At 44.1% G+C, this 12849-nt stretch overlaps 1 protein-coding gene across 2 annotated transcripts in view; it reads right to left on the reverse strand.

The window, feature by feature from the left end:
- Window positions 1-1551: 1551 nt before the first annotated feature.
- Window positions 1552-12849, reverse strand: part of TTLL11 (tubulin tyrosine ligase like 11) — a 36202-nt gene continuing 24904 nt past the window's right edge. Inside the window, exons 7-9 of one of the 2 annotated variants that reach the window (XM_066201261.1) lie at window positions 7886-8095; window positions 5788-5903; window positions 1552-3892 (exon numbers count right to left, since the gene is read on the reverse strand). In XM_066201261.1, coding sequence (XP_066057358.1) covers window positions 3600-3892; window positions 5788-5903; window positions 7886-8095 — 619 coding nt within the window. In that variant the 3' untranslated portion in view covers window positions 1552-3599. The remainder of the gene's footprint in view (window positions 3893-5787; window positions 5904-7885; window positions 8096-12849) is intronic. The other variant, XM_066201260.1, reaches the window with a different exon arrangement.

Consider the following 12849-nt stretch of genomic DNA (forward strand, 5'->3'; position numbering starts at 1 on the left):
AGAGGGAACGCCCCACCCCACCCCGGGGCTGCACTGACCACCGTCGGCCCGGGCCGCCCCTGCCCTGCCGCCCCGCTCCAGGAAGGTTCTGGAAACGCCGGGCTCCGCCCGTGCCCGGGATCCTCCTGGGGACATTTCCCTGCGCGGGGCTCTGCGGGCAGCCCATGGGGCTCCTTCTGCGCCATCGGGAGGGTCTGAGCGAGGAGTCGCCCCGCGGTTGTGCTCCGTGAAACCCAAGGGCATCGCCGGACCCCTCACGTCCCCGCAGCAGGGCTGAGCAGAGCGGGGCAGGCCGGCCCTCGCCGCCCTACGACCCCAGCACAGCCCCTGGGAACTCCCACATGAGGTAGCGCAGGAACCACGCCCCGGCCAGCCCCAAAATCCCCGCCTGACCGAGATCCCGGCGCAAAGAAGAAGATTTCACCTACCCGGGCGGGCTGGGGCCGCAGCGGGACCACATCCTCCTCAGGGCCAGGGCTGCACACTCCGGCAGGGCCGCCGGGCCGTCCTGAGGGCACAGCCGGAGCCGTGCCCGCCCCGGGGCTGCGCTGAGGGCACCGGGGGGTCCGGCGCGGGGGGCGCCCAGCTGCTCATTAACGGTAATTAGCGAGCACCGCCCCCGCGCTTCCTTTTAAGGAAATAGGCACAGGTGTGCGGCGAGGATCGGTGCGGGGTCTGTCCGGTGTTCCGCAGCAGGGATGGCGCGGCTGGGACAGGGAGTACCCAGGGCGGATTTTAGGTGACTTAACCTGCAGCAGCCTGATGCAGGGAAAGAACACAAATGCAACAAGGAATCACTGAGCCAGTCTGGGCAGATTGGGGCTGCGCACAAGCCTGCAGGGAAGACGGTTGAAATTCTGGACTCATTTGCCTCGAATTTTCGTTAGATGTTTTATTCTGGTTTCTATTCAAAGAGGAATACCAGACCTGGTGTGTCTGATAACAAGGAAGATTTCACTGGTACACAATATTCATATCGTATTATGTCATAAATGGAATCATGAGTGCAGCGCTGTGGTATTCTCTGAAGAGAATATATACAAAAGTGCTGTTAAAAATCCAACGCCTTTCCTCTATTGTTTCTTTAGCCAGAGAGGTACCTCAGGATTAACAGATTATCAGTGCATTAGCATTCATATCCTGGATAAAGCGTCTCTGGTTATTTGCATGGGCACAGACTGGCAACTTAAAGGCTCTATGAAATTGGATGCTAAATAATATTCAGAGGAAATTGATTTAGACAGGAGGGAAGAGAAATGTGACTGCCATTAAATCTCTAAAGTACATTCCTGGTTTATTCCCTCCCCACCCCACCCCACTCCCCCCGAGAATATTATGACATTCAATTTTCCAATTATATAAATACATGAACACTGGATTACTAGAGGCAGATAATTGAATATTTTGACTATTCTACAAGGGACCCTTCATATTTGAAGTGGGAGATGAATAGGGCATGCAGCATCAGCCTGTGGATGCACCAGCTATAAAAACCTCTATTAGATCCAGAGAGTAGAAAGGTCTCCCATAGAGAGAGAGATCTTATCAGTGTTCAATATACAATAGTTAATTTATTCCACTGATATCAGGGTAAGTTATACAATTGTAAAACTGGGCTATTTTGGGCCACACATCGTACTGCTTCAAAGGTGCAAGGAAAGGCATTCACAGTCATAGCATTTCAAATCCAACTCCTCTATAACTCTGTCTTTACAGGACATCAATCATGAGATGAGAGGAACTGTAAGCTATTTTCCAGTAACACACTGCCAATCGCAAGACAAATGTCAGATGTCACAAAAGGAGAAGTAACCATTTTTCAGCCTGTGAATGTCTTCAAATATATTACAATGAAAGTGTGAAAAAAACGACCCTTTCAGCTTCATTTGTTCTGACAGGTGCCAGACCTTGGAGTTCGGCATTTTATCTTCATACTGCAATAATCTTTACAACATTTGAACAAGGCTGAGGGCAGTGGCATTAGTTAGTCTACAATTGTCCTCTTATGTACAATACATAAAATTTCAAAGAGTCTGGCCGTTGAACTAAAAAAGATCATCTACTACTATTTTATTTGTGTTACAGAAAAAGATAAGGAGAAGGGATGCCCACATCTGACATTACCACATGCTGGGGACTGGTTTTGTGTGGGCTCAGCCTGACTCCTGCATTGCATTGCCATGCTGCTATTGCCACTTGGGAAAAACACATGCTGCTTAAAATTGAAATCGAGAAAAAAACTCTACAAACATTCCCTGAAGTGAAAACCCACTCGATACCGTGTGTGCATTTAGTCCCTGACACAAAACAGCTCAGTGCCCATCTTACAGCTTTGCCATTTCTGAGAGCATGGAGGACACTAAAACATAAGCCAAGGCGTTTAACATTAAGGAGTAGAACAAAGGAGGAAAATCAAGCTCAGATGTAGCCATTCATTATTGTAATAAATTGGAGACCACGAGGAATTTCACTCAACAGCCCTGAAGTTCCAAGTTATTCCTGTCCTTCCATCCAGTCTCATATTCTGCCTAGCCCCCACAAGAAGTGTGTGATTAAGGAAGTCATGGTTCCTTTCCTGAAAAATAAGACCCCTCTGTACAACTCCAGCAGTACAGCCCAGCAGTTTTGACACAATATCCTTAGATCTAATTTGTACAGAGTTACACTGTTATTTAAGGGGAAAACAAAGAATATGTGCAAAGACACAAAAAAGATCTGCTCTAGGTGTTACTGCAGGTCCCAAAAGGGTAACAAACATGCAAAAGACAAAAAATAAGCAAACCTAGAATACAGTTAATTTAGGCTGAAGTCAGTGACAGGGTTGGTTCCACTGGAATTTAAATGACCTCTTAGGCTTTTACACTGCACAGCTTTCTGCAGAAGCAGTGCTGAATCCCTGAAGACAAAACCACCACTTGATTCACCAAATTTGACTTAAGAAAGTAAATCTTTTTCTGTGAATAAGTGTGAGCTTATTGGTTCTGCGGAAGCAAAAGGATAAACAGTTTCAGTTTTTCTTTAAAAAACTAACAGTACTTGTCATGGCAAAGACTTGTACAAAGAAGTAGAAGCCAAAATATTATTTCAGTGTTTTAAGACTGATTTTAAAAAATAAGTACATAGACATTGACCAAATCTGTATTGATGCCAACAGGTACAGTCCAAGCCATGGAAAGAAGAGAGTCAAGGCCCGAAGTCTGACCACAAGTGTAATTCCAGATTTCAGTTTTCCAGTCTGGTGTTTGTGACTGCAGTTCCTTCCCCGGTTTCTGTGACATGTGCACACAAAGCAATGTAATTCCTTTGACACCAGTGTGCCTCGGTCAGTGCAGCCAATCCCATGGTGCTGGTTATCATCCCCTTGGTTTGCTGCTTCTCTTCCCCACACTCAGGATGAATGCAGTTTGTCACGGGAGACGTGCACTGTAAATCCCACAGAGAGGTGAAGAAACAGCCATTGCCAGGCTCATCACTTGAAAACGGGAGCTTGCAGCAGACTTTTTGAAATAAAAAATACAGCAGAAAGAAATAGCTGTCCCTCTGAAACGAAGGGATTCCAGCACCTCTCTCCTCCAGCAGCACACGCACCTGGCTGGGGATTAACTCCCGGTTCTGTCCCGGCACATGAGCGCCCTTAGCTGCGATGATTTCTGTAACCGGAACACTTGGTGGCCGCGGGGCTGAGCGGGGCCGGGCGCGGTGGCCGAGGCCGGCAGGGTCCGGTGGCGCTGGGCGAGCCCGCAGCCCCACACCAGGCGCTTGCCGCGCAGGGCAGCCAGGCGACACTCGCACAGCTCGATCAGCGACGCCACCTGGTCGTGCAGCGGCAGCGACTTGTATTTCTTCTGGGCCAGGCAGAAGAAAGCTTCCACAAAGGCTTGCAGACACATCCCTGCAAGGAAAAGGTGAGAGATCGGGAATGCGCAATTTCTAGCAGCCTGCGTTCCTTAGGGAAAATACTATCTCATGTTTATCGTGGCAGTGAGGCCAAATATGTGTGTGTGGGTGTGAACGCAAACAATCGTGCTAGTTCACATCTTTTCATTTTAATGGCAGCCGTCTGGAATGCTCAGGAAGCAAAGAAACGGTCTGCCCTTCAAAGACCAAAAGCCAAGGTTTTATTTGTGTCACACTCACTGGGTGTTTCAGGGCAGGGTAAGCCCAGCCTGGGTTACAGATGGGTGACATTCTCTAGCACTGAGGCAGCTTCTGGCTTTGCAGACCTCAGCCTGGAATCCAAAGTGGTACAGCGAGAACACATTTTAGGATATCACACCATTAAATTGATGTACTATTAGCCTTGATTTCTGCTGCCAAAATTATGAAGTTGAAACCAAATGAGATACACAGTAACATACTGAGCATCAAGGAAAACAATCCAGCTGGAGAGAAAACCAAATTTATGTCGGCAGCTGAATGGAGTGTTTTCAACCCTGTATTTTCAGAGATGGATCTGACCCAAAAGTTCACACCAGTGTGTTATTTCAGTCTGTAGCACTACGAAGGTAACCCCATTACCAGGTATCACCTTAGCAAGATGTGAGTTTATTTGCAACACTATTTCCCTCCTGCACAGCCTGTACCAGGTACGAACCCTTTTGAAGGTGAAGAGGCCATTTTTTCAGTCATACCCAGCAACTCCACAATAGTTGTTTCAACTGAATGAAAAACAAGCAGCTGAAGAGCGCAGTGCCAAAAAATGTCTCTGCTGTAATACAACTGCTCTGCCCCTTCCCACGCAGAAGTCCCCTGCAGAAGCCCCGTGCTGCAGGGGAGACTCTTCAGCTGCTGTTCAATCACATCTCACTAACAGCACATTACCAGAGCCAAAGAGAAGAGGAGCTGAGTATTAACACTAATTATTGTATTTAAAACCTTGAAGTAATACCTACTCAAATTCTTAATTAAGAAGCCAGACCCCAATTGGTTGTGCAGAATGTCACAAGCTCTCCCAGTTTGAACATACACTTAAGAAGATTATTTTAGGATGAGGTATTGAAAGGTTTGGGGTTTTTAACTGTGTTGGCGTATTGATGCTGTAGGAAAGGCAACTTTTCAAAATATGACAATTACATTCTGAAGTATAATTTCTCTCAACCAAGGCTGCAGCTGGGGTCGTTTACGATCTTGGCTGTAAAACAGCTTGCAAAGGAATTGTTGAGTTATCTGAAAGCAGCAGCTGCCAGCTCAGTAAATTATTTTATCAGTCACAGTGAGCTGCAGGCAGGGAAAGCACCTCTGGTAGCACAGACACACTTTCTCCCCAGAAGTAACACTCATGTGAAGAATATTATGAAAAAAGTTAGAAGCTGTTTTAGAACAACAGAATCTTGCTTGTCTTTGTTACAGCTGGGAGAGGGCCAAACATACAGCCAACAGAAACAGGTGGATAGTTTGTGTTTTAACACCTAAAAAGCATCTGGTTCATTGACACCAAACACAAATCTCTTAGTTTTTGAAAGCCTGAAGATTCAGTTGTATGTCTGTTATTTTTCGTGGTGAAATTCTACCAGCCAACCAACGAAAGTGATTTATACCCACCCTGAAAATGCAAATACTCAAATTTTATACAGCTGTGAAACTGAGGTGACCCTCACACACCTAAAGTAATACTACCCTGAAGGGTAACTGCCACAGCACTAACCAGGAGAATTGGTTGTGTATGTGCATGCCTCAGGTGTACATGGCTTCTTCCCATTTCTATCAAATGTTTGAGGTGTACCTGAGCAACTAAAATTGAAAAAAAATAACCCCAAAAGTCAGATTTCATAGTTTTTGAATACAAACCTGGGTTACCTGATTCCTTGTGGTCAATGCCCATGCTGTTCCACCTCCTTGTGATATCAATATATAGGATATCTACAGCAGCCATTGAAAAATTGCTGTTACTCAGTTTGCAGTTTCTGTTAAAAAGAAACAGAATAAAGAAGATATTCTCGTTACGTCCAAACTCCCAAGTTAGGAAAAATTCTACAAGAGCAACTTGCAGGAGAAAACTTTACCCACGTCATGTGCACAGACCCACTGTAAAGCGCTCAGTTCTAATAAAACACACACAGCAGAGAGCAAACAAACCAGCATTCATTAAGTGCTCCTATCTGAATGGAACAGGCCCAAACCCGGAATATTTCAATTAAAAATATGACCTGACTGTTACACAGAGCTTTCTCCCAGGGTACTGCCAGTACTCTGAGGCTGTAAGAGAATGGAATTAATTGGTACACTGCAAAAGCCACCACAAATCTGCACAGACTATCTGCACGAGGCAGAGTTTGCACAGAGAAATACCCTTTTATTTGTCTGACTGATCCTGTTTGGAAAGGGCTGGAGGAAGCTTTTCAGGCACAGCCTTGCTCCTCCATGCCTGAACACGGACAGGATTTGTCCTCATGGTGCTGAACAGTGCATGGGAAGCAGCTCTGGATGCAGCTGGGGCCGTGGGGATGTGGAGCTGGGACTTGGTGAGGTGCAGTGTTGATCATGGATGGGAACAGGCCCTGTGTCCAGGATTTCCAGATGTCTGGCAGCCTGGCTGCCACCGCTGCATGTGCCAAGGAGCTGGCCAAAATTCCATGCCAGAAAAGAAACAAAAAGCCCCCAAAAAACTCACCCCAAACTCGGATAACTGAAGCAAATCTCACTTTTTATTAACCTCAACAGAGCTCCCTTAAAAGAGAGTAAGGCCTTGTCTAGATAGCCCAAAAATTCCCAGGCAGCAACCAAGCAAGGACTAGAGACACAGTCAGTGTTTTCCTTTTAGCTACTTTTTTTAGAATGAAGAAAATATTAAACAAGAACAGCTTTTGATGAGCCAGAATTTGGGGGGACAGTCTTTGCAAGCACTTGCCACCACGTGAATCCCATTCGTGTACCATTTTATTCCTGAAAAGGGATACAACACACGGAAACCTGACCTTCCTTCTGAAATGAACAGCATGACAACTCTTCAAAAAAGAGCCTTATAGCTGGTATAGGTGCTCTGGGAGAAAATAAACAAAAATATCTGCCAGTATTAAAAAGTTTCATTTAATGTGCATTAAGAAACTGCAAATGCTATTTCATTGAGATATGGCAATTTATCTGACTATTCTTTAAAGAAAATGTTGGCATTAATTCTGTGTTCCTTTGACAAGTGCCAAAATAAGGCTGGATTAAACTACAAAAACTACAGAACTGGATGCAATCCTGTGCTGGTCTGTGGATAGAGCAGATGCCTTCAGACATTTTCTATATATCGTAATTTGTATAAACCAAGTTGTTTTATATTCATTCCTGAATGCTAAATGCATCTGCATAGAAACAGGATCTGAGTTTTAAGAGTGCATCTGCTGCTGCTGCTCATTTCTTTTGTCATAGTCAATGAAAGACAGAAAATGAGGTATTTGTACCATGACTAGAACAGATATAGCCATAAAAAACAATGAAAAGAAACCCTCCTAAATAAAAAGCATGTGAAAAAATAAATTGGGTTCCTTGACATTGCAAGGTGCAATTTCACAATGCAAATCCTCCCTGCATGGTGCATCAGGAACTGGCATTTGGGAATCCTCCCTGCAGCCTGGGGCGGCCAGCGGTGCCCCCACAGCCGACACAATCACATCAAGTGACCCAATTTCAGTTGTCACTTCCTCACAGTGACATTTCTACCGTTTACTGGGAACGTGACACGTTGAGGAACACGGCAAATTGTATCTGCCAAAGTATCGCTGATCTGCTGTCAGATAAAGACCCGACTTCCTCCCAGACGCAGCCTCCTAGGTCAGGCATTTCGGGAGCCTGGCATGATGAAAATGTAAATGTTTTGTAACAGAACAGGCACTGGCTCCACACTGGGAGGCACCACAAAGCCTGCCCGCCGAGGTGCAGCACTAACAGGACCACTGACCTTATAAAGGTGCGGAATCCCGTTGGGCCCAGCTTGGTGGTGCCTTTGACCCCGAGGAAGCGGATGAAGAGCGCGGCCACCCTGTCCACGAGGCGCAGGTAGCTGAACTGCTTGGCGTACTTGGGGAACACCTGCTTGAGGCACAGCGAGGGCAGGGCAGCCTCCGGCAGCTCCTCGCTGCCTTCTGGAGCCTGCTCCAAACTCTGGCACCTGCAGCACAGAATGGAACAGGGGGTCAGCTTGGGAAGGACCTCAGGGCTCATCCCACCCAGCCCCTGCCATGGGGACACCTCCCACACACCAAGCCACCAAGCCACTGCAGTTGGGGTGGCACTGTCATGTAGTTCTGGTTTGTGTTTGACATGTTTTGGTTTCTGAAATTCCTTTTCCAGGGAATTTTTTGTAAACAAGAGACATGTTTTTGTAACGGCAAAATTGTTTACATATTTTTTTTCTAGGAGGGACTTCTCCTTGGTGTCCCTCTGGTCTGACCAATGTGATTGATGAAGTTTGTCTTCTTGTCACCAATCGAATTGGTCTGTGTAAAATAGTATAAAAGGGGAGACATTCCCAAGAATAAAAGAGTCATTTTCAACCTTCTAAAATCAAAGTCTTTGTGTCGTCGTAGTGTACAACAGCATCACTGTCACACTGCAGTTTACAAAGCACCTGGCCTTCTAAGACTATTGCTGCAAAATGTTAAAGTAATTATATTCTTTTGTATCCACATTTATATGCACCGAGGTTGAACGTCTATAAATGTGATCACTGTTTGTCTTTAAAAATAAATAACAACCTTAGGTAGTGCTTTGATAATGTTCCTCTTTGCTGCAGGATAGCAAAGTAGAAAAAATAATGTTATTTTTTGTCATTAGTTAAGTAAAGCTTAGTTATTAGTTTTGCTCTTTCTCATGTAAGATGGGATGGTGGTGTCACTGCCGTTGAACACCTGCCAAAAGAGCAAGAGTATGTACAGCCAAGAAACAACAAGCACACAGGCTTCTATTTTTAATCTTAAAAGGTCTGTTCATGAATTTAAAAATTCAAATCTTCAGCCGGTTGAACCAGACCTTGACCAAATGTGAAACCTTGTACTCAGTAGAGAGGAGGTTGTGCTGCTTGTAACACGACTCTCATTTTAATGATGCCTGCAAGCCCCAAACCCTTCCTCATTCTAAATTCAACAGTGTTTTGGATTGTACATTATTCATTCATCATTAATATTTTTAGTTAAAAAAATAAAAAGCTTTACTTTAAAAGGCGCAAGCAGAGTTGAGGATATTTCGTTTTCCATAGCAAACACTAAAGAGACTATTAAAGGGATCAGCTTCAGAGCCCTGAATTCTGGCCCAGTGCTCTTGGAGGGAGGCTGGAGCTTTGTCCATCCACCCAACTCCCCAAAATGGCTCAGGAACATCTCCTCCTCTGCAAACCTGCAGCTCCTTCACAAACCACACCTCTTCCCTGCTGAACAGCAGTCCCTGGGATTTCTGATGAAGTACTTCAAGAGGTTTTTTTTCAGCCCTTCATTTTTCAACCTCTATTCTCCACAGCAATAAGAAATGTCACCCAAACCAGAACCAGTGCTCTGGACACATCATCAATGCTGGGAGCCACAGCTGGAGCTCCGTCTCCCTGCCTGAGGGAGAATGGACACAAATTATTAAAATATCTCTGGTTTGGTTTAGGGTCATTAAAAAAAACCCTGTATTTTGGTCAAAGAAAAAATATTCTTGGATGCAATAAAGCAGAGGCTCTAAACTACCACCTAGAATTTGCTGCTTCCCCTGCTTTCTATGGAGAAAAGCCTACAGCTGTCTTTGAGGTCATGGATAAAACTCAGAACCAGCAGCCCATTTCAGACTTTTACTGAGAGAGCTCTTAAACCCATACTTCTTATTAGAAAAGTATTTTACAATTAAAACCAGCGGTTTTTTGTATGCTACTGCACGTCTCATTCCTTTCCACTTATACCTTGGGAAAGTCTGTAAAATATTTAAATAAGAACAAGAAAACTTAATTTAGTCTTTATTGCCAAATGTTGTACTTCCATTTGGCAAAAAAGAAAAGAAAAGGGAATATACTTCTTAGCTTGCTTTTGCAGCTTAGGACTTTAATAAAGTTTAATGATTTGTTTTCATTCTTTAGCTCCCACACACAAGATTTCCTTACTTTTCCTTTTATAAAACACTAGAGCCCAGTTAATATGATCACCCAATCTGAACTACAGTGGAAGATGTATTTTGCACTTTTAATAAAACTCAGACTTTCCAAAGCAAACCTGCACAAGGGCTCGTCTGTGTCTGCACTATGAATTGATCCACAGACCTGCCTATTCTGCACGCTCACCTTCCCTGATTTACACTGATTATATTCAGGGTACAATTCTCCACTGCCACCACAGACACTACCTCAATAAAAGTTTATTTTCTGTATTATTCACACACCTGTGTGCCCCCACCTCGGTGTGGTCTCAACATGGCTAATTAAGACAAACTGCCTGGGTAGGTCCATACAGCCAAGTGCAGTGCCTATAAACACAGAATTTTACTGTGATTGCATATTTTCCAAGGAAAGGGTGCAGAGCCCATTTTTTGCCTCGGCACTCAGACAAACTGCACTTCTTGCAATGCCCCATTTCGTGTTCTCTGGCGTTTGGCTGCCACGTCGTGAGGGGCTCAACTCCCCAAGGGTCAAAGAGCAGGATCAGCAACTTCCTCAGAGCAGAGCAGAAGGAAAGAAAAAAGAGGAAAAGAAGCAGCAGAGAGAAGGAGAGATGATGTCAAGAGTGCAGGAGGAAGGAGCTACAAAGGGCAGAAGTACAGCTCCAAGTGCAGTGGCAGTGAAAATGTCAGGGGGATTTCCATCTCTGTGTCTACCTTTAAACTCAGCGGTCAGGTGGAAAATACAAAAGCACACATTTTTGTAATCTCACATGTCATAGAATCATGGAATGGTTTGGGTTGGAAGGAACCTTAAAGCCCATCCAGGTCCATCCATGGGCAGGGACACCTCCCACTGTCCCAGGCTGCTCCCAGCCCTGTCCAGCCTGGAACACTTCCAGGGATGGGCAGCCACAGCTGCTCTGGGCACCCTGTGCCAGGGTTTGGCCCTGAAAACCTCCTGGGCTCAGTGAGGTGCTGCACTGGGGCTGTGGGGAAGGGACCAGGAACTCCACATCTCCAGAGAACCCTGCCCAGGTTCCCTCCATCAGCTCCTCTCCCACGGGATTTCCAACAAGCGAGGGGAGGAGAAGAAAGCTGAGCCCCACTCTTTAAAGCTGCTCCTTAGAATTAATTGTTTTGACTGACACGGCTGAGTCAGGCAAATGAATGAAAGGTCAAATATAAGGTAATGCTTCTGTTGCCACACAGAAAAAAGCAAAGCTTCATTTACATACTCATGTCTGACCTCAATACATTAGTTTCTCTAATTCTGCAGCTTATGAAAGATCACTCTTTAGAAATGATCAACTGTGGTGCAGCTTTAAAAAAAAATTTAAATTTTAATAAAGCTTATGGAAATGACATCTAAGACTACTTATCTTTTATACATGATTACTAATTTATTAATGTTTCCTCCATCTATGTTTTATTCCTTTCTTTCTGACCAGCCCTAATCTTTATGCAAATACAAGTTGCTAAGGGACAAACAAATTTGCAACTACTAATTAAAGGCTTCAAAATTTGCAGCGTTTTGTACACTTGTATATAAAATTTAGCTGTCAAATTCAGAGTAGAACGGGGTAAGAATCACAATATTAATATTTCTAAGAATGCTTACTTGGTGTATTTTACATTTAGGGCATTGCTAGAAGTATAAATTAAGCAATTTCAGTATCAGCTTACAACTGCTTACCTAATAAAAGAAAATATTATGTTCTGGATTCTGAAGCTATAATTATTCCCTCAGCTGAGCCTCTATTCTCCAAGCAAGGACTATGTTAACATAGTTAAAAGCAGAGAATATTTTGCATGACAAATCTATCTACCCACCCATTTATCACCACAGAATATGGCCCTCCCAAAGAACAGGTAAGTGTCTGTACCTGGAGCGTGTAGGAAGGAAACAGATTTGTGTGCTCATTCACAGAAATAAATCATTTAGGAAACTAAGGCCAAGCCAGAGCAGTGTCTCTGCATTATCAACCATTCATGAATTTGCTTTTATGAACTAATCCCATTACTTTTATTATCACAGAGACTTCCAGCACTCCCAGGATGTCATAGCAAGCAGTTTCATGGTTTCCTTTCTGCATGTTGTGTGAGTAATCAGCTTTTGTTTTGTTCTGGCCACTCGTGAGTGTCATTTGAAGAAAATGAATATTCATCCCCTCTTCACCCTCTGGCAAAGTAAAAAAAAACATCAATAGCACAAGAATTTCCACCTTTCAAAATAATAATATAGTTGCACAAAGATAGAAGTATTAAAAGAATGTTAAACCCACAGAATAAGAGATTTTTTTACATAATATTAGAAATATTATGGCTCCTACACAAAGTTTATTCAACACTTTGGAGGATGCTTTGAGGCAGGCAACCCCAGTAAAGTCCATATTTCAAAAAGCAGAATCAATCAGATTAAACATAAGGATTGATAATCACCACGGTGTTGGCAGACAACAAACTTCTGATCACACCAAATACATTTTGAAAACACAGCAGCTGTCCTGTCTCTGGGAAGCAGAAAATGCTGAAAGCAGAATTTCCATCTGTCTCTGAAAGGGAAAAAAAAAAAAAAACCAACCCTGTATCTCAGTTAAAGAAATAAATTGAGTAAATCACCTCACTTAGACTTCAAACTTCACCTGCAGCTTCCAGGCCTGCCATGGTGTCCCTGTGGGAGGGTGAAAGACACGGAGCACACTGTTTGTTTCGGAGAGCTGGCCAACACATTCCAGGTGAATCCATGGCTAAAATGTACTCTGTAGCTTTGCCATTTGCTTAATAAAACCAAAATAATTT

The sequence above is a fragment of the Chamaea fasciata genome, unplaced genomic scaffold (assembly GCF_029207755.1).
Source record: "Chamaea fasciata isolate MVZ Bird 193981 ecotype frontalis unplaced genomic scaffold, bChaFas1.0.hap1 SCAF_20, whole genome shotgun sequence".
Taxonomy (NCBI): domain Eukaryota; kingdom Metazoa; phylum Chordata; class Aves; order Passeriformes; family Sylviidae; genus Chamaea; species Chamaea fasciata.